The sequence below is a fragment of the Salvelinus sp. IW2-2015 genome, linkage group LG23 (assembly GCF_002910315.2).
Source record: "Salvelinus sp. IW2-2015 linkage group LG23, ASM291031v2, whole genome shotgun sequence".
Lineage (NCBI taxonomy): Eukaryota > Metazoa > Chordata > Actinopteri > Salmoniformes > Salmonidae > Salvelinus > Salvelinus sp. IW2-2015.
Genome location: NC_036863.1, coordinates 29,995,196 through 30,017,330, shown reverse-complemented (window position 1 = coordinate 30,017,330; position 22,135 = coordinate 29,995,196). Strand labels below are relative to the sequence as shown.

Below are 22,135 nucleotides of genomic sequence, written 5' to 3'. Positions count from 1 at the left end.
AGTTGTGGGTGAACCGGGAGTACAGGATGGGGCTGAGCACGCACCCCTGAGGGGCCCCTGTGTTGAGAGTCAGAGTGGCGGATGTGTTGTTTCCTACACTAACCATTCTGGGGGTGTGATCCAGTTGCAGAGGGAGGTGTTCAGTCCCTGGGTCCTTAGCTTAGTGATGAGCATGGAGGGCGCAGGTGTTGAACGCTGAGCTGTAGACATTGAACAGTATTCTGACTTAGGTGTTTKTTTTGATCTCTGTATGAGTAAAGGACATCTAGTTGTACAGGTAAAATGCTGGTAGAAATTAGGTAAGAGGGATTTCAGTTMTCCTGCATTAAAATCACCGGCCAGTAGGAGCGCAGCCTCTGGATGAGCATTTTCTTGTTTACTTATGGCCCTATACAGCTCGTTGAGTGCAGTAAATAGACAGCTACAAAAAATACAGAWMATAACACTCTTGGTGAATAGTATGGTCTGCAGCTTATCATGAGGTATTCTAACTCAGGCGAGCAGAACCTCGAGACTTCCTTAATATTAGAGATTGTTATTAATAAAGTGACACAAACAACCCCCTTGAGCTTACCTTACACTGTCGTTCTGTCCTGCCGATGCATAGAAAAAACAGCTAGATGTGTATTATCCGTGTCCTTGTTCAGACAAGAAACATTGGATATTCTTCCCCTTGATGCTGTTACTGTTGGCGTGTGACTCACAGTGGCTACTGTACCAATGTGGCAGAGCAAGTGTGTGTGTGGGGGCAGGTGGGGGTAGCCTATGTACAGTATCACACCGCCATTATATTAATCTAATGAATTCAGCTTTCTATGTCACAGCAGAATACTGTACTGTGCTCATCTTTCCAGAGAAAGAATGGGGGTGGAATGGAGAAGGGGAAATGGATAGAATGTGGGAAGGGGAATGAGGAGGAGTGGGGAGGAAAATTCAGTAAGGGGGAGAGGAGGGAGTGAGAAGGTGGGGGCAGAGACAAATAAGTGTGCGGTCATGCTGAATACAGTAACAGGAAGGGGCAGAGGGGGAATGGGGAGGAGGAGCAGAACCATGATTCTCTCCTGTAATCCTCTCGACAGAGGCATGAGGCGGGTGATGTGTAACAGAGAGAACGAGAGAGTGAGAGAAGAGAGCGAGACCATGTGTACGAGAGGGTGATGGGAGACAGAGTGACAGTGAGAGAGAAAGACACTCCACATTGAGACAGAGGATTGCAGGGAAGGAAGGGAGGGGTGGCGGTAGAATCCCTCATTCCAATAGAACAGGAGAAGAGAACCGAGACGGCACAAGGGAGGCATTCTTGCAAGCACAAGTGAACCAGCGATCAGGCTAGCAATCAAAGCACATTTACCAGATAAGGAAATAGGGAGGGAGGAGAGCGAAAGAGAGAGGTCTGAAGGGGGGAATGTGGCATGCTTACGTAGTTTGACAGAGATCGAGTGAGAGAGTGAACCAGAGAGAGTGAGGGAGTGCTGAAAGGAGAGGGAGGAACAAGGAGCGAGACCTAGAGAGAAATAGGTAATCAGAGAGACTGAGCTCAGAACACAAACATAAGGAGAGGGGAAAGGAGGGAGCAAGGAGAGAGAAAGAGCAAAGAGAGGGAGAGAAGAGAGAGATGATGGTTTTCCAGGAGGATAGCCACTCATCCCTGCTCTCTGCGGCAGACATGACTCCAGGCGGAGGACTCTGCTGGAATTAGCCAGAGGGACGATAGAGGACAGCAGGTCTGCAGCACCACTGCCTAAGTGTATGCAGCAAGGCAGCTGATTGAGTGTGTGTGCCGGCGTTTATTTTGCCTTTTTTTTACTGTTTCTTGTAGTGATTGGGGGTGGAGGAGCCAACGCTTCTCATGACAATGAATTTCAGTAAGCAATACAGTGCATGGCAGGAGCTTTATGTGCAAATGTGTCTTTACATCATAGTGTAGTAAATATAGGGAGGATTCAGGCAGTGACAGTCGGTCCTCGAGTTTGAGCGTGTGTGTGTGTGTGTGTGTGTGTGGAGGTGAGCAGAGGAGGGGTCAGCTGGGTGCAGTGTGTTGGGTTAGAGGAGGCAGGGTACAGAGAAGGTACTGAACACAATGCAAGGACAAGAGCTTCACACCGATGGGAGGGAGTGCATCTGAGGTACCAGGACAGCCCTGGGGGTAGGGTGGAGGACAGAGCGAGAGTGGGCAGGGAAGAGCGGGAGTGAGGGGGAGGAGGGAGAGAGAGAGCAAGATCATGGCTGTCACATACAGTAAGCTATAGCATAGATCTGAGTGGTGCAGCAGGGGGAAGACAAGCTTCACTACACAGGGAGGGGGAGGGAGGGAGGGAGAGAAGAGGAGAGGCAGAAGGCATCACTCCTCTGCCAGGAAGAGCAGAGCACAACGGGACCGGACCGAGGGAGGGCACACACGTTCACCCCCACACTGTCACTCCCATAGAGAACCATCGGCCAGGTCAACGAGTAGAGGTCAGAAGAAGCTGGTGTGGGACGGGGGCGGATGCGCCCCCTCTGGCTGGGGACCGTCAGGAGCGCTGAGCCCAGGAGGAGGGGGAGGAGGAGCGGGAGGAAGAGGGGGAGAGCCCCGGAGACCCGGTTCCTCCTTAGGCTGAACCTGTCTTTCAATGACCATGGGGGAGTGGACCATTCTGGAGCGGCTGCTCGAGGCTGCTGTCCAGCAACATTCTACCATGATTGGGAGGTAAGACTGTCCTCCTGCCACTCATCACCAGTGTCTGTGTGTAAAAATTGTTTTGTGTGTGTTTTTGAGATGGGAAATGCTTGTGTGTTTTTTTTAAATTGAAAGTGTGTGTGAGTGTGTTGGTGTTTTGGCAGGTAGCCTAGCAGTTTAGAGCATTGGACCAGTAACCGAAAGGTCACTGGTTCGAATCCCCGAGCCGACTAGATGACAAATCTGTCGATGTGCCCTTGAGCAAGGTTCTTAACCTTAATTACTCCTGTAAGTCGCTCTGGATAAGAGCATCTGCTAAATGACAAAAACGTACATGTAAATGTATGTGTGTGTTTGAGTGTTAACTGGGTTGGTGGTATCCCTGAGGACTGTCCCAGCAGTATCCCCCTCCCTGGCCATTCCCCCCCTTCTGTGCCCATCATTAGTTAAGGGATAAGCTAATTGCACATAATCAATAGCTGGTATTACTGGGCATTAGGGCTAATTCAGCCAAGCTCCTGTGTTGATTTCACCTATTGGTCCTGGTATTGATGGAGGGGCAATGGGAGTCTCTAGTAGCAAGGTAGAGGAGGAGGGAGGAGAGACATACCGAGAAAAGAGAGACAGAGGACAGAAATGAAGGTGTGGATGAGAGAGGAGTAGGATGAGATGGAGGAAATTATTCTGAACTTGGCAGAGAGATTGCTTCTTGTGGTTTTGTGTGTTCTGTAGTTACTGGGGTGTAGTGACAGAAGGTTATGCATGAGCAGATTGGAGTCTTATTAGCAGTGGAGACATGTACTGAGAACAAACATACTGTAATGGCAGATTTTTTTCTCTGGCATGTGAAAAATATGCTTCATCGTCTCTCGCCTGCGTGATTAGTCAAATTCAAAGTGTGATTTTCCACCCATTAACCACAATGTGAGTTACTCACATTGGTAAACTGCACTAGTCCCCTGTATGGAAAAATCACACACAATATTTCCATATGCTTGCTTACCCAGTGAAGCATACAGCTATAGGATTGCAGTACAGTGCAGTAGAGAGGAAGTGTACAGCGCTTGGCTACCTGTGTTAACATGGAAGCCAGCTGCACTGCTGTGCTCATTAACCTCAACCCCAGGTAGTCCCAAGCAAGGGCAAAGCCTGACCTTCTCTCTCACACAAGCACAGTACAATCACTGCATGTCTGTGTTTGTGTCTGTTTTTGTGCTTTTGTCTTTTTGTGTGCGTGTTTGTGTGTCTGTGTATGTCTGTGTATGTCTGTGTTTGTCTGTGAATGTGTGTGCACGTACATGTTTATCAGAGTATGTGGCTAGAAGGCTATATACAGCAGGCTAAATAGAGACTAAGGGCGACATTTTCCTAGTGCAAAAGCGCTGTGCAAAGTACAAACATGACCATAAACCTCATTATAATCTAGCAGCGCTATTTCATTTTAAACTTTTCTTCAACAATGTGCGTTATGAAGAGGCAACTATTTATGTTTTGCTTAGTTTATTAAACTCAAGTTAAATAGTTGACTAAATAATCAAATCAGAGGGCATTATTTAACTTGAGTTTAGTAAACTGAGCAATACATGAAGTCACCTCTTCATAGCACGTTGTTTAAGAAAGGTTTCAAATGAAATAGCGTTGCTAGATTATAATGAGGTTTATGGTAATGTTTGCACTTTGCACAGTGCTTTTGAACTATGAAATGTCAKAGTGTTCATGGTGTTAAATGTAGGTTGTAGTGTAGTATCACTATGGTATTATTATTTCATATTATTCAACATGGTGGATATGAAAAGCAAAAGGAATAATTATAACCACAAATAGGAGCTAKGTGGGATAACAAATCCAAGTTCAGGCACTCGTGTAGGTCTGCAAGTTGAAAAGCCTTTAATGTGTGGGCGAAGTCCTAATTAAAATCCACCAAGGCGTATCGGCTAACGCCTTCATCAGGGTGTCCCAATGGTGGATATGATTTGGGGTCATGCTAACGTAGATCAAAGTTCTGAAAAATACTGATAAAGTAGACCACACAAACAACCAAACCAAATATGTGAGTGTGTATACATACTGTATCTCCCCATGTCTCTAAATGCCATACGATTATGAACAGGATAAGGGATCTGCATTTTCCTCACATCTCCTTTGAGTTTAGATCAAGCCCCTGTCTGGCAACTAGAATCAATGATAGTCTGTCGGGTGCAAAASAGGAATACATTAATCAGAGAATGAATCAATGAATGAAAAAACGCCTACAATCATTCAGAAGCAGAGACAACTCTCTCAATGTGTCTGCGGTGTCTGACAGAGAGCATTATTAATGCCGACATGYACTTCTGTTCATGTCTTTTATTCTTAATCTGAGCGCTGCTGTTGATCATGCGCTTTACAGGCCCGAGAGAAAGGCTCCCCCCATATCAAACATATTTGATGACTAATTCTCCTCAAGCCAAATGTGGGTCCATCCTTTTCATCATTGTCTCCTTCTGTAGTATTTATATATGTGGAGTTAAAGGCATTGAGGTGTTTCCACATTCTATACCAGACATGGTCAGATGACTAAAGTGGTCATGTGAATGGTGACCCTATAGTGCACCACAGATAAGTCTCTTATTATTTGTACATTTTGACGCTCAGTAGCCTACATTCCTCTGGTTTCTCCTGCCGCTAGTGAGGACATGAGGGTGTGTTGTAACTGATACCTTAGTGTTTGGGCCATGTTCAATCTGTTTGTCCTGTCTGTGTGGCCTCRAGATGTTAGCAGTAACCCGATATCTCTGTGGTGGCCCTCTATCAGTCCATTATGCCTGTCTGTCTGTGTGAATTTAGATACTTAATAGCAACTGCAGATGTGGGACTGAGTGTTTCGATACGTACATGGTGCACGTATACAGGGGGATTCTTTAAGCTACTCTATGTGTTGGTGAAGGCCTGGCTGTGAAATTGTTTCATGTGGTCAGACTGCTGTTTCAGAGATGTGGCTCTGCTAGTCATTATACATCAGGGTCAGGTCAGCCATTTTGCACATTCAGTGGTGTATGTAAATGTAGCAGCGGTCTGATTAGAATGCATGTTCATGTATATGTGACAGTTCTGTTATAATCCTGCTGACTAGATTCTCTTCTGACTCCAAATCAAGTCTCTGTCTCCCTCCTGCAGTCACTGTGCCTTATACTGTCTGTTTGTCCTAARTGTCCTCTATAGGGTATCTCTCACACACTCTCCCCCTTTTCTCTGCTTCATTCTGACYCACACACACACACACACACACACACACACACACACACACACACACACACACACACACACACACACACACACACACACACACACACACACACACACGCCTGTGATCTCTCTTACAAAGCGTTAATGTGCTCTTCCAGGAGAGAAATAAGCCGGGGGGTTCCTGTATTAAATCAGGTTAAACACCTTGCAGGTAAAAGGGAAAGGAAGTGTGTTGATGCATCATTTTCTCCACTGCAATGCTGTAGTGGGGTCAGTGCCAGAGACGAATGGAGCGAGAAAAGAGAGAGAGAATGGAGGACTAGGGGATCAGGGAGAGATTAAACAATGGAAATGAGGGATGGAGGGATGGGGAGGAAGGGATAGAGCTGCAGAGGCTGAGGAAAGAGAGGAGTTTGGAACATGAATACATAGAGGAGGGAAGAGGAAAAAGAGAGTAAGTTTCCATCTGCAGAGTATCTGAGTTGGCAGCACAGGTTGTTATCACAATCAGTGGCATGGAGAATCTGTGTCATTACTCAATACACTGGAGATGCTAACTGACCCTACTGCAGAGGAGACAGCCATACTGGATTGGATACACCCACAGCATCGYGCTACATTTTTATATTTTAGCAGACACTCTTATCCAGAGCGACTTACAGTAGTGAGTGTATACATTTTCATACTGGTGCCCTGTGGGAATCAAACCCACAACCCTGGCGTTGCAAACACCATGCTCTACCAACTGAGATACATGTGTTTTTCAGACATATTTTATTTAAAACATTCTCAATATTTGATACAAAATAAGACAGCTGTTACATATAGTTAGTATTTGCTTCTTTCACATAGTCCCATATTCACAGAGGAGAATAGTGATGCCATACAATATTCACCAACTAGCTCAAACACTAAGGGAGAGAGAGGGAGAGACGGAGAGAGGGGGAGAGACTGAGAGGGGGAGAGACTGAGACGGAGAGAGGGAYGGAGAGATATGCTCCTTCAGTGTGATAGCCAGTGTGTTGTAATGTAATGTAGCTCTCTAATCTCTGTGCTTGGTCAGGTCTTCATTATGTGCTGCCATAAGCAATTAGCTGTGTCTTATTACGGAGACATGCTCCGTATGAGAGGAAATGACATTTTCACTCTGGGTGTCCAGTATGTGTGGCTGAATATTATGTGACTGCTTTCTGTTTTTGTGCCCTTGGTGTTTGTCCACTGTCCATAATGTATTTGCATTTCTGCTAGTTCTGGCTGTATGCAGGCCTATGTGTGAGTACTCGTGGGGGGAGCTAGTATGTGTTTGAGAGGTACAGTGTATGTATGCATAGCATGTGAGATCATGACCTAGTGTATACATGAGTCTGTGAGCATCATCAGCGTGTGTTCGTATATGTGTATGCATATGTGTCAGTGTGTGTTTGTGTGTGTGTGTACGTTTGTGTGTATGAGCTGGTGTGTGGGTGTTTTCCCTGTGCATCTGGGGTCAGTGCTCAGGGCCGGTGCAGCCTCTGGAGGCTGGCAGCAGCAGCTGCTGTGTGGATGAATGTGTGAGAGCCTTTAGAAGAGCCAGGGCCTAGATGTCCAGCCAACACACCAACTACTACAGGAGCTACCATAGTCTACCATGCCAGACGTTGTCACGGCCTGGTTCGCGATGAGGCTGCCATAGACCTAACACTGGAGCTGCTAAAACAGATTACACAGCCTACACATCAGCTAATCTAAAGTACACTGTAGAAGGAATGCAGCAGAGCTGCAGAGAGTTTAGAGGCTACACATAAAATTAATTGCCTATACTGTAAAGACTTCCTGGCCATTCAGCATTACTAACACACCATTGCTTGTATAAACCACCATTCAATAGACACTGGCTCTACACTTAGTGTACTTGCTGTTTCTATACCTTTCAGCATTACTGTAGGAGTTCTAAGAGCCTGCTCTGATTCATGACTGTGACATCATCCTAGACCAAAGATAGCTAGAGATTCAATTATCCACTTGGGCTGCAATCAGACATGCTCTTTAGCTGGATGATTGGGTCTCCAATCAGAGACCTGGCTGTGGTGGTTTACATCACATTCCATACCAGCCAAGAACGCCTTCCTCACTGGTACATTCATCTGGACAGGCTGTTTCTATAGTAACTCACAACTGTGTATATGTGCACATTTGATGCAATATCCTCATTCAGGGATGATTCATCGCCATGATTATTGGTGAATTTTGACACATACGGTATGAGAAAATGTATATCATTTTATTGACCTTGAAAGTATGGTTTGGTCACAGTGGGGCAAATTGTCTGGTTTTCTAGGACTCTAGACTCTAGTGTGAGATTGACTGATGTAAGACATGATGTAAGACATGTTCCAGCCAGTCTTGCTGTAAGTGATCTGAGGCTGGAGCGTTGATGGTGTTGTACAGAGCTGTGTAGATGTGGTGCCTGGATCCCATCCTGGATCTTATGAACCAGTTCAACCAGTTCAAGCAATGGCCTCGAGTAAATTACGCCGTTGGCTTGATTGAAGAGCTTCCAAAACAAGCAGGAGAACTTCTAATGATCGTCGAACATCTTTTTGATCATCTGTAGTGGGATATTCAGATGGTGAGGGCCTAAGGGCCTTCCTGCCTTGCTGCTCTAATGTATGGGCCCTCTCTCTGCAGGGTTTAACTGATGTTTCTAGATGACCTTTTTCCACTGCTTTCTGCTAATGCAGCAATCTACTTCATGCTGATTATCCTGTTCTACAGCAGAATACCACACACACACACACACACACACACACACACACACACACACACACACACACACACCACACACACACACACCACACACACACACACAACACACACACACACCCACACACACACACACAACCACAACACACACACACACACACACACACACACACACGGCAATCCCAAACCATGTAACACCTACACCCAAACAGTCCAACACCTGAATAAACCAACAGCTCAGGACCGCAGTAAAACTCACACTGTGCAACACCATCACGTACCCCCTGTCAAACATTGCAGGCAAAGCAACCCTGTGAATTCTGCAGAGCCTAATACATGAGAGGGAAACGTAATGACCTGTGCCTTTCCCGGGAAATACAGAACATGAAAAAATTTGCAACTATTCAGTACAAGAATACATCAAACATGAGGCATAATGAACACATCTGTAATGTTGATTATGGGTTAGTTAGAAACCATACGGTCCTATGCCGTGGACTTGTGAACAGACAGCTTGTGTAGTGTAGCAAAGGTGCAGCGCAGGGCCCGCCCCTCTGATGCAGCACACAGCAGGTGTTTGAATGATGATGACAGTTACTCGTTGTGACAGCAGGACCTGGACCAGGCTGCACCAAGGGAACTGCTGCAACACAAACTCACTCAGAGCATCTCTGTGACGACTTGACAGAGGCTCTGTCACACGCAGACTCCTTCATTGTTGAGATACATACAGAAGCTTGTCTTGTTCTATTATCCGTTCAATACATTGACAGGGCAATCAGCTGCTGCAGCTGTGTAGATTCTCACATTTCAAAACCCAGAGATACAGTAAGGTTCTTTGCCATTAGCTTTATGGAACAGGACACAATATGCTTTCATCTAGCAGTGTCTGTCAAATGCCTTGCTGAGAAACATCAATACTCTCACTTTCAGTCAAACCATCAAGGAGACTAACACTTACAGTGCATTCGGAACGTTTTCAGACCCCTTCACTTTTTCCATATTTTGTTACATTGCAACCTTATTCTAAAATGGATTTAATTCTTATTTTTCCTCCTCAATCTACACACAATACCCCATAATGACAAAGTGAAAACAGGTTCTTAGAAATGTTTGTTTTATGAATACATAAGTATTCAGACCCTTTGCTATGAGACTCGAAATTGAGCTCAGTTGCATCCTGTTTCCATTGATCATCCTTGATATGTTTCTACAACTTGATCGGAGTCCACCTGTGGTAAATTCAATTGATTGGACATGATTTGGAAAGTCACACACTTGTCTATATAAGGTCCCACAGTTGACAGTGCATGTCAGAGCAAAAACCAAGCCATGAGGTTGAAGGAATTGTCCGTAGAGCTTCGAGACAGGATTGTGTTGAGGCACAGATTTGGGGAAGGGTACCATTTTTTTCCTGCCGCATTGAAGGTCACCAAGAACACAGTGGCCTCCATCATTCTTAAATGAAAGAAGTTTGGAAGCACCAAAACTCATCCTAGAGCTGGCCGCTCGGGCCAAACTGAGCAATCGGGGGAGAAGGGCCTTGGTCAGGGAGGTGACCAAGAACCRGATGGTCACTCTGACAAAACTCCAGAGATCCTCTGTGGAGATGGGAGAACCTTCCAGAAGGACAACCATCTCTGCAGCACTCCACCAATCAGGCCTTTATGGGAGAGTGGCCAGACGGAAGCTATTCCTCAGTACATGACAGCCCGCTTGGAGTTTGCCAAAAGGCACCTAAAGGACTCTCAGACCATGAGAAACAAGATTCTCTGGTCTGATGAAACCAAGATTGAACTCTTTGGCCTGAATGCCAAGCGTCACGTCTGGACGAAACCTGTCACCATCCCTACGGTGAATTATGTTGGTGGCAGCATCATGCTGTGGGGATGTTTTTCAGTGGCAGGGACTGGGAGACTAGTCAGGATTGAGGGGAAGATGAATGGAACAGAGAGATCCTTGATGAAAACCTGCTCCAGAGTGCTCAGGACCTCGGACTGCAAGGACCTGATGCCGGAGATGAGAAGCAGGTACGGGGAGTCAAACATTTATTCAGGGACAGACATGGAACACGACAGGAACAGCGTCAGCACACGGGTAAACAAGAACATATGACGAACAATCCCGACGCAGGGAACAGAGCTAGGAAACAGACAGATATAGGGAAGGAAATTACACAGGTAATTGAGTCCACGTGAGTCCAATGAGCGCTGATGCGCGTGATGGGGAAAGGCAGGTGTGCGTACTGAAAGTGTTGGGGAGTGTGGCGCTCTCGAGCGACAGAGGGAGGAAGAGCGGGAGCAGGCGTGACACAGACTGGGGCGACGGTTCACCTTCCAACAGGACAACCACCCAAAGTACACAGCCAAGACAATGCAGGAGTGGCTTCGGGACAAGTCTCTGAATGTCCTTGTGTGGCCCAGCCAGAGCCCAGACTTGAACCCAATCGAACATGTCTAGAAAGACATGAAAATAGCTGTGCAGCGATGCTCCCCATCCAACCTGACAGAGWTTGAGAGGATCTGCAGAGAAGAATGGGAGAAACTCCCCAAATACAGGTGTGCCAAGCTTATAGCGTCATACCCAAAAAGACTCGCGGCTGTAATCGCTGCCAAAGGTGCTGAGTACAAAGTACTGAGTAAAGGGTCTGAATACTTACATAAATGTGTTATTTCAGTTTGGGATTTTTTATACATTTGCAAATATTTCTAAAAACCAGTTTTTGCTTTGTCATTATGGGGTATTGTGTGTACATTGACYAGGAAAAAAACGATTTAATCAATTTAAGAATAAGGCTGTAACGTAACAAAATGTGGAAAAGTGAAGGGGTCTGAATACTTTCTGAATGCACCTGTACATGTGTAGTGCATGTATGGCTGTGTGTCTGTATGGCTATGAGTCTGCGCGTGTAATTGTATATCTGCTTGTGTAATTCCCTGCATACATGTGTGTTCTATAAGAGTGGAAGTGTGTGCAAATGTTCATGTACACGGCATTGAACCTCTGAAACACTAAAGGTGTAGAAATCTCTTCTGTTTTATTTTCAAACACACTGAGAGGCAGTGTGGCGTACACACAGCTGCTCCAAACACAGACGACCAGACACACATGCCACCTCACACAAGCAAGGGATACACAGGGAATACACACACACACTCACACACACACACACACACACACACACACACACACACACACACACACACACACACACACACACACACACACACACAGTACATGCACACTCACATACACACATAAAAATAAACACGCATGCTCATATGCAAACACATACACATGCCCATGTGAGGCCCAGGTGGTGTGAGAACAGTCCTGCAGCAGCATGCAACTCTATTTAAAGTCTGTACCATAGTACCACATGTTCTGCCTGCTCTGCTGCCCGGCTAGGAATCTGTTCCATCACATCTGCCTGTCTTTCCCCCTGATTTAGCATGTTTGTCTCACTTTACATCTGCCTGTCTGTCTACATTCATAAGGTTTCTGTATCTTCTCACGCCTCACACACAGTTCTTATTTCTCTCACTCCTTCATCCCTCCATCCCTTGCTCTCTTCTCCTCTCTCTCCCTGAGCCTCCGCTCTGACTGGATCAGTAGGGGGTTGCTGTGGTAACCGGCCACTGAGAGTGGGTGTGGGGGGAGGTGGGGCTAATTTTAAAGACACACCAGGGTATCCTTTGACACTGCACTATGAAAAAACTAGGAGAGGGAGAGAACAAAAGAGATGGAGTGTGAGGGACATAGAGAAAGGGACATAGAGAGAGATGTAAAGAGAGAGGGAGTGAGAGAGAGATTAAAAATGGCAGCATATGTATTCTGCAGTGCTAAAGATGTTAATTGAACAGCCACTGGTAGCTGCCTCTTCCACGTAAATGGAGGCTATCTAAGCTGCTTAGCAACAGTAAAATGAGGGTCTGCATCTTCTGAGGAACTCTACAACRTGCTGCTCCAAATGAAGTGCACACACTCAATCAATGTCCCATTGAACACTTCACCATCAGTCAAACCAATAATATGGGCTAAATAATCAATACACAGGAAGGGAGGGAGAGGACATGAGGGGCGGGGCATTGCTTTAGGATAGCACTAGCAGTGCATTTTAAACATCGCTGATGTCATTTGGTTGACATTTTCACTGATGCCAGTGYTGCATATTGAGGTACATAAACCATGTTTAGGTGAGGAAGCATTGATGAAGTATAGTAGCCTATTTAATGGGGTTTAGATCGTCTGTGTGTGTGTGGATGTAGTAGTACTGGGTAGATTGAGGAGGAGAGGGAGAGAGCTCATCTCTTATCTGTCTGCTGTTGAAAAATGAATGGAGATGCTGGCTGGATAGGAGACAGGAGGGTTACGCTCAGCCAGCAACATGATGGATATTCATGCAGGGTTCCACATGTTCATTATCCACAGAAATGACTGAGACTATCTCTCCTCTCCTACCTTTCTTCGTTTCACACTGCAGCAGCTGAGGGATTCGTGCACACACATGCACTCACGGGCACACACGCAAGCACACACACATTCACACACACACGCACACACACACACACACAGAGAGAGCGACCACTACACACATCTGATCAAACTTGTCCTTGGTGTGAGAGCTACTTTTGTCTCCATTTATATGCTGTGGTTGAGCAGAGGTACATATAAAACACAGCCTTTATTGGCTTAAGACAAATTATGTCACTCTAACTCACACATGACTAAAGCCAAAGCCAACCTGCAAACATATTAGCTTTGGCTTTCAATTAATGATAACAGACGAGTAACATGTCTAATTAATCATGTCAATATCCCAGTACTTACAATGATTATTTGTTCTACTCTGTGTCACATTTGACTAGGGTTGCAAAACTTTCAATAAATTCCCTGGTTGGAGGATTCCCAGAATCAGGAGGAAATAGGTACGAAATCCGAAATCCTCCAACCAGGATGACTGTGAAACCAGGACATTTATTAAAGATCCCAGAATTGTGCAACCCTAGCTACATTTAACACTCCTCTTAACGCCTAACTGACATTGTGTCTTCCCCACCCCTCTCTCTTTCCCTCTCTCCAGGATCCTGCTGACTGTAGTAGTGATCTTCCGTATTTTGATAGTAGGTATAGTGGGTGAAAAGGTCTATGAGGACGAGCAGATAATGTTCATCTGCAACACTATGCAGCCGGGCTGCAACCAGGCCTGCTATGACAAGGCCTTCCCCATATCCCACATCCGCTTCTGGGTCTTCCAGATCATCTTGGTGTGTACGCCCAGCCTGTGCTTCATCACCTACTCTGTGCACCAGTCCGCCAAGCAGCGTGACCGCAGTTACTCCATGCTGCACCCCTACATAGACCARGGTCARGCAAGTCACCACYGTCGRGGAGGCGARCACCACGCCCGCAAGCTGCGCAACATCAACGGTATCCTGGTGCAGAACCCCGACAGCGGCAAGGAGGAGCAGGACCTGGAGGTCAAGGAGATCCCAAATGTACCCCGGGGGCTCACGCAGGCCAAGAGCGCCAAGGTGCGGCGGCAGGAGGGCATCTCCCGCTTCTACGTCATCCAGGTGGTGTTTCGTAACGTGCTGGAGATCGGCTTCCTGGCAGGCCAGTACTTCCTGTATGGCTTCAACGTGCCAGGGATGTTTGAGTGTGACCGCTACCCCTGTGTGAAGGAGGTGGAGTGTTACGTGTCCCGCCCCACAGAGAAGACGGTGTTCCTGATCTTCATGTTTGCGGTGAGCGGCATTTGTGTGCTGCTCAACCTGGCCGAGCTCAACCACCTGGGCTGGAGGAAGATCAAGACGGCCGTCAGGGGTGTTCAGGCCCGCAGGAAGTCCATCTGTGAGGTGCGTAAGAAGGACGTATCGCATGTGTCCCAGGCCCCCAACCTGGGCAGGACCCAGTCCAGTGAGTCAGCCTATGTCTGACAGAGGCTCCTCCACATGGGGGGACCTGGACCTCTGGACCGAGCACAGATTTCTCTGGGGAGGACGAACACTCAACCCAGCTCCCCCCACCCTGAGGGGCACTAACTTAACACTGCAACATTATTCAGGGGTGCAGAGGGACTTCACATGGCCATACTGGAGGATTATTGGAGAGAAGAGCTTTTTGGACTCTACAGGAGAGAGAAATGGCAGTTGAGGTGGCAGTTGAGATGGCAGTTGAGGTACTAACTAAAGTTAGATTTAAACTGTTGGGAGAGTTGTGCCTTCCAAGAGAACACACTGGATAAAGAGGAGATGGAACTAATTACTGTAAGAATATGAATTAATGATAGTTCAAATTAAGAAATAAGTCTCACATAAAATGTATTATCTTTGCCTTTGTGAGAGGTCAAACGTTGTCCCTTCATTTATTTAAGTATGTGTGCATATGCAAGAACGTATGTGTGAGCATGCATGCTCATGTGTGTGTGTGTGTGTGTGCGCAAGAGATAAGGCAGTGTGTATGTCCTTTGTTCTGCAGAGTCAGAGCAGAGACGATGGGTGAAGTTGAGTTGCTGAGGGAATGGAAACATTCCTTCTTTCCGTTATTTTCCTTCCCTGCGGCAGCTCCACTACAAGGAGGAGCCAAGCAGAGGAGATGCACCTTTTATCATCCCCTTAGAAACCCAGAAAATAATGCTTTAAAATGTTTTAAAAAATCAACACCAAAACTATACCTCAGCACAAACTGGAACCCCTGTCCCCCCGTCCCCCCTCCCTGCACTAGCATTCCTCCCATAGCCCCCCCGTCCCCCCGTCCCCGTCCCCCCATCGCTGTATTATGCATTATTTTATAAGACTGACTACAGTATGAAGCACTAAAGGAATTAATGGAATTCCAACAAGCCCTTCTTTTTCCATTACACAGGAAACAGAAGTATTTACTCACAGAACATTTTAACGTTTAACCCACAACTTTTTGCTTTACTATCGAATTTGGTGCCATATTTCCAAGTTACTGTAAATAATTGAATGTAATAATAATTGCATAAAGCCAGCTTATTCCCCTATGAGGCATGGGTGGGTGGGGGAATGGCGGTGTTGGGTTGGGTGCTGGGATTTGGGTGGTGCTGGAGATTAATCATAGATTGCCAGCTTTAAGCATATATCATATTAATGTGCTCTTTGTTAAGCTTTTGTTCTATAATGGAAATTGTAAGTTCCAAAAAAGTATTTTCCCTCCTATGGACTTTGAAAAAGGCATGTTACTGAAGCATTAATAGAATGGATAGATTGTGTTATGACATGTAATAAAAAAAGAGACTGTTTCATTTATTTGCATCCTGCTCCTGTGACATGTAATAATCAGCATGTGTTAAGATTAAAAATGATATGAGATGTGAACATGGCACCCTGTAATGGGGATATGGGGAGCGAATATTGGAAAGGCTCCAGAATTGCAGCAATAATATTAATAATATATTGCAGAAAAAAATAAATGAATAAATATATAAATATCAAAAAGCCTCATATTTTCTGCTGAAGTGTGTGTGCAGGCTATGAGAATAAGACTAGGGCACAAGGTTAAAATCACATCAAGAGAACAGTTTCAGACATTGAGTAGCAAAAACTGAAAATGTTTACAGAGTGGAAATCAACATAAAACAGCACATTTATGGACACTGATGACAAGACATACAGTACAATGGATACTTTGAATTTCCATGCAAATACTTTATGACAATGTGAGTATTGTTCTAATAACAGGGGGGATGTATGATTAAAGTTGTGTACCTAGAACAGACATGAACAAACCACAGGCAAATTAATTTGACTTTGTAATGAAAAGGAAACAACATTATTAAGTTAGATAAACAAAGTCAGCTAGGCAGAGTTAGTTGCCACGGCCCCAAAATCCATTCAGTAAGACAGAAAATAAACAGAGTTACTCCAGCAGAGACCTCCATACTAACAGAATCTAGCTTTGATCAAATCCAAACAGAGTTACTCCAGCAGAGACCTCCATACTAACAGAATCTAGCTTTGATCAAATCCAAAAATTGACCCAAGTGCTAATCACAAATCACAACCCAGGTGCTTTGATTTTGGCTTTCATCTAGGGCTCTTTGATGGAGGCTTATGGCCCTTGTCCCCACTGGAGGATTCCCGAGAACTGAGGTGTGTGTGTGTGTGGGAGGGAGGGAGGGAGACTATGATTGCTGCAGTCCAAGGAAGACTGACCGACAGCAGCACATTCCCAGGTGAGCTCATCCAACTGATCTCACTCAGTCCTCTGAGTAAGAGATGAACAACTTTACACATTTTGGGAGTGGCTGGCTATCTCTGGTCAATTTTCCTGTTGTTTATGTTTGAGGTCATGGTCAAATCAAATTTTATTCGTCAAAGTTTACAGCAGCTATAAAAAGTGCAGCGAAATGCTTGTGTGCTAGCTCCCTCAACAATGCAGTACGTTATTCAATATCAATAATAACAATAAAAAGAGTTGAGTCAAAAATAATAAGTACAGATGTAGGATCTCAATTTGATCACTCTTTTGTTGCTAAGAATTTTCTTGCACCGCAGGAAATGCAGGAAAGCTTTGTGATTTACATAAATTAATTGAAAACCCACACTAACACGTTTATATGAACAGTATTGCACTTTTCATGTAGCCTACTTTTGGCCAGCTAGTAGCTTAACTACCAATCAAGCAACATTATGGCCAAACGTCCAAATCCTGTTGCTGCAGGATTATTTTGCTGTGACAATAAAGTCAATTTAAGATCCTATACCTGTAACAGAAGAGGTAGTATGCATAGTCAGTATTTACAAATATAAAGTGTGCAGTGTCTTGGTCACGCAGTGGAATGAATAATATATAACAGAGCAGCGTTGATTGCGTGTGTCTGAGTCTGTATGGTGTTTGTGTGTACATTTTTGTATAAGAGTTGGATGTGTGGATAGTCAGTGCAAATAATCTCAAAGGTGTTGATAGTCTCTAAAGTGTTGATAGTCTCTAAGGTGCTGATAGTCTCTAAGGTGTTGATAGTCTCTAAGGTGCTGATAGTCTCTAAGGTGTTGATAGTCTCTAAGGTGTTGATAGTCTCTAAGGTGTTGAAAGTCTAAGGTGTTGATAGTCTCTAAGGTGTCTGATGAGTCTCTAAGGTGTCTCTGGATAGTCTCTAAGGTGCTGATGTCTCTAAGGTGTTGATATCTTAAGGTGTTGATGAGTCTCTAAGGTGTTAGTCTCTAAGGTGCTGATAGTTAAGGTGTTGATATCTCTAAGGTGTGATAGTCTCTAAGGTGTGATAGTCCTCTAAGGTGCTGATAGTCCTCTAAGGTGTTGATAGTCCTCTAAGGTGTTGATAGTCTCTAAGGTGTTGATAGTCTCTAAGGTGCTGAATAGTCTCTAAGGTGCTGATGTCTCTAAGGTGCTATGTCTCTAAGGTGCTGATAGTCCCTAAGGTGCTGATAGTCCTAAGGTGCTGATGTCTCTAAGGGCTGATAGTCTCTAAGGTGCTGATAGTCTCTAAGGTTTGATAGTCTCTAAGGTGTTGATAGTCTCTCAAGTGTTGATAGTCCTCTAAGGTGCTGATAGTCTCTAAGGTGGTGATAGTCTCTAAGTGCTGATAGTCTCTAAGGTGCTGATAGTCTCTAAGGTGTGATAGTCTCTAAGGTGCTGATAGTTTCTAAGGTCTGATGTATCTAAGGTGTTGAATCATCTCTAGTGTTTGATTATCTCTAAGGTGTTGATAGTCTCTAAAGTGCAGATAATCTCTAAGGTGCAGATAATTGCAAAGTGTTGATAATCTCTAAAGTGTTGATAATCTCTAAGGTGCAGATAGTCTCTAAGGTGCAGATAGTCTCTAAGGTGCAGATAGTCTCTAAGGTGTTGATAGTCTCTAAGGGGCAGGTCTTTGCAGGGAGACAGCTTGGGTTATCTGTTCAGCAGTCTGATGACCTTGTGAAAATTGGTAATCACTGGTTCAGCATGTGTGAACTGACTTTAATTGTACACTCTACCCTCGCACTGACTGGCAACAGTATCTCTCTGTAGCAGTATCTTAGTCAAGATACCGTCATGACAGTATCTTACAGTGAAATGCTTACTTACAGGCTCTAACCAATAGTGCAAAAAAGGTATTAGGTGAACAATAGGTAAGTAAAGAAATAAACAACAGTAAAAAGACAGGCTATATACAGTAGCCAGGCTATAAAAGTAATGAGGCTACATACAGACACTGGTTAGTCAGGCTGATTGAGGTAGTATGTACATGTAGATATGGTTAAAGTGACTATGCATATATGATGAACAGAGTAGCAGTAGCGTAAAAGAGGGGGCGGTGGGTGGAGGGACACAATGCAGATAGCCAGGTTGTTTTGACATCTTCACGACTGACTTAGTGTGTTTGGACCATTCTAGTTTGTTGTTAATATGGACATCAAGGAACTTGAAGCTCTCAACCTGCTCCACTACAGCCACGTCGATGAGAATAGGGGCGTGCTCGGTCCTCCTTTTCCTGTAGTCCACAATCATCTCCTTAGTCTTGGTTACGTTGAGGGATAGGCTGTTATTCTGGCACCACCTGGCCAGGTCTCTGACAAATTGTAGTATATAAATACAAATAAAAAAGATAATTTAATTATTACACTATTACCCTATTCCTAACAAAAAACACACAAATAAAACTACATTTTTTTGTTTTGTTGATGCAGCCCCTGGCAAGATGTTGGCCCGGCAAGATGCCGCCCTGGGCGGCTGCCCATGTCGCCTATGCCTAAATCCACCACTGATCACTGCATATGCTTGGCCTGCCAATATTATTTTCAGACCATATTATATTTCAAAACTCGAGCTTTGAGCCTTTGATAACAAAGTAGATCAGTTGTTGTATTACTTGCGAGGCATAGCTGAGCATAAATTTTTATAATTAGCTTTTTATTTTACTGGACTGATGGTAGGCCTACCTGCAGCAGATGGTCCACCTCTCATCGTCCCTACTCTCTCCTTTCCTCTGGTGAAACATTTCATATTATTCTGTAAGTAAATTCGAGACACTCCATCTAGAATGATATGCCACGTTTCGTATGGTATGTTTTAATTTGTGGATGTCCATGATCCATTTCGTACAATATGTTACGAATTACAATTCATATGATATGTTATGGATTTCCAAAACATACAATATGTTATGAGTTTGCAAAATGTACAATATGTTACGAATTTGAAAAATGTATGATATGTTACGAATTCCAATTTGTTGTGGCTAACGTTAGCTAGGTGGCTTATGCTAACGTTAGCTAGGCTAGGGGTTAGAGGTTAGGGTTAGGGGAAGGGTTAGCGTACATGCTAAGTAGTTGCAAAGCAGCTAAAAAGTAGTAAGAAGTTGAAAAGTTGCTAAAATGCTAAAGTGAAGATGAGGTTTGAGCACGCAACCTTTGGGATGCTAGACATTCGCATTATATGCCCACCCATTCACCCTGACCAACCACCCTCCTTTCATGTTTGCCTTAAGTAACCTTCCGTCTTATGTAAGCATACCAAACGTAACACATCATACTAATTTGAGTGTCCCGGATATACATTTACTATGTTATGTCTAGTCTATGAGACCAGGCTGGTGAGACTGACCAGAGAGAGGGGACACCGTCTTCCACCTGATGGTGAAACTCGAGTCACACCACATTGCACAAATTCATGTTATTCCTATGACCAGATAAAGTGAAATATTCCTTGATATTAAAATAGACACGAGGAGCTGCTAATAATCAAAACGCAGGCCTATCGATACACGGCTACCCCATACCTCTACTTCTAACTGATTGGTTTATGTAAGCGGAGTAGAAGTAGAAGCAAGTGGAAGTAGGGAGAAGCGCATTCATGTTTTGTAAAAGTGTTGACAAAAACAGTGTTGACAGTGCTGAATAAAAATGTAAACATGAACTCACTCATAAAAACAGCAGCTCTTTGCTGTATTCTTTGACAGTCTCTCTTTGGTCATGATTTTAAAAGTGATGAATCTCACCTAGGCTAGTGTTAAACTTTGCTGTGGGGTTGTGGAAGCTGTAGGCACAGTGAGCTGAGCTATCCAATTGGCCAGCGCAGTAGGAGCATTTGATTTAGCTCCCCTGGTCCGCCAGGTAGGCAGAGTTTGTCCCTTCAGACAAATGAAAGGGTTCAAAATGGGAACACTTTGCCTACAAGGCCTGCAGGGCTTCTGCATTAAATGCACCTACCACCAACAGTGCAAGACAAATAGAAAAAAAAGACATCGGAGTGCAAGGCTTTATCGTTGGCTTTTCTACAGAAATGTTTGGTGATCGACTAGGAATGCCTTGAAGATTGACCAGTGGATCTCAGTTGACCGGTTGGTGACCGCTGCTCTATAGAGTGGAAAATGTCTACACTGCACTCCCTCTGCTCTGCAGTCTATCTCATGTAATACACAGTGACAGCTTAACAATCCAGCTGTTTTTAGCTGCACAAAGATTCAAAACCTGCTTTACATCAATTATTAAAGAAACAAAAATGATACATCTCTCTCAGAGGCTATGTTACACTATTGTGTATATTCTGAGTTTCTACTCATGAATCATTGATATTTCACCAGTTCAGTCTGGATATGAAAGTTGAGCTCCTGACCTGAATGGTCTGAGCATTTCACTGTTAGTCTACACCTGTTGATTACGAAGCATGTGACAATTAAAATGTTATATGATTTGATTCAGGATAAGAGACTCAAACATTATGCAGTCAGTTACTCTATTGGGTGTATTGTACTGTAACACAACAGAGTGGGTTTAACCCAGACATGACTCCACAGTCCCACACCCACTCCAGCTGACACATACGCGCCTACATGCACGCACACACAAACGCACATCCACATGCACGCACACACACACATACTGAGTCCTAGTACACTTGCCTGGACTCGACTCCTCCTCAACATCGTGATTATCATTCATTTGGGTAGGAGAGAGGAAGCAGACAGAAACTAATACAACTAATGAGAATTTCACCCAAAACACAAAGCCTTTTACTGTCAAAACAATATCAATATCTATGTATAATCTATGGAAATCTTAACCCTACCTCTGATATGACATAACGATGGGAAATCAGAGCAGCAGTGATCATAGATCTAATGGCTTTGGTGTTAAGAGTGGTCCAGAGAGAGGGGGTGGGGTGTGGAACCTTTTAGTGAGATTAAACCTTCAAGGCTTATTTATTCACATCAAGGCTGTGTTATGAACCCATTGACATGTGGCCAGGAGGAAATTAGGAGTGTGTGCACGTGTTGAAAACCAACATATCAGTATCATGTCAACGACACCCGCTGACAAGCAAGCACAACCTCAGCACACACAAGTCACAAGTCATCCAACTCCTAATCAAAAGAGTTGGTTGTCACAGAAGAGTTGAGATTGATTTTGTTAGCAGGCTGGTTGCCAGGCCGGTTGCTGTGGTGATGGAGAGAGGACAGTAACGATGTTAAGCACCACAGAGATTACTGTATCAGTATCAGTACTCAGAATGCAGCACTGCCTCCTCATTCCCCTCTTCATA

The 22,135-nt window shown here is 44.5% G+C and overlaps 1 protein-coding gene across 1 annotated transcript; it reads left to right on the top strand.

Moving 5' to 3' along the window:
• The first annotated feature begins 2,369 nt into the window (after positions 1-2,369).
• On the top strand, positions 2,370-14,882 carry LOC111950060 (gap junction delta-2 protein). The gene is made up of 2 exons (XM_023967395.2): positions 2,370-2,689; positions 13,710-14,882. Exons 1-2 carry the CDS (start codon positions 2,613-2,615, stop codon positions 14,563-14,565), a joined length of 933 nt encoding a protein of 310 aa, XP_023823163.1. The 5' UTR covers positions 2,370-2,612; the 3' UTR covers positions 14,566-14,882.
• The last annotated feature ends 7,253 nt before the right edge of the window (positions 14,883-22,135 follow it).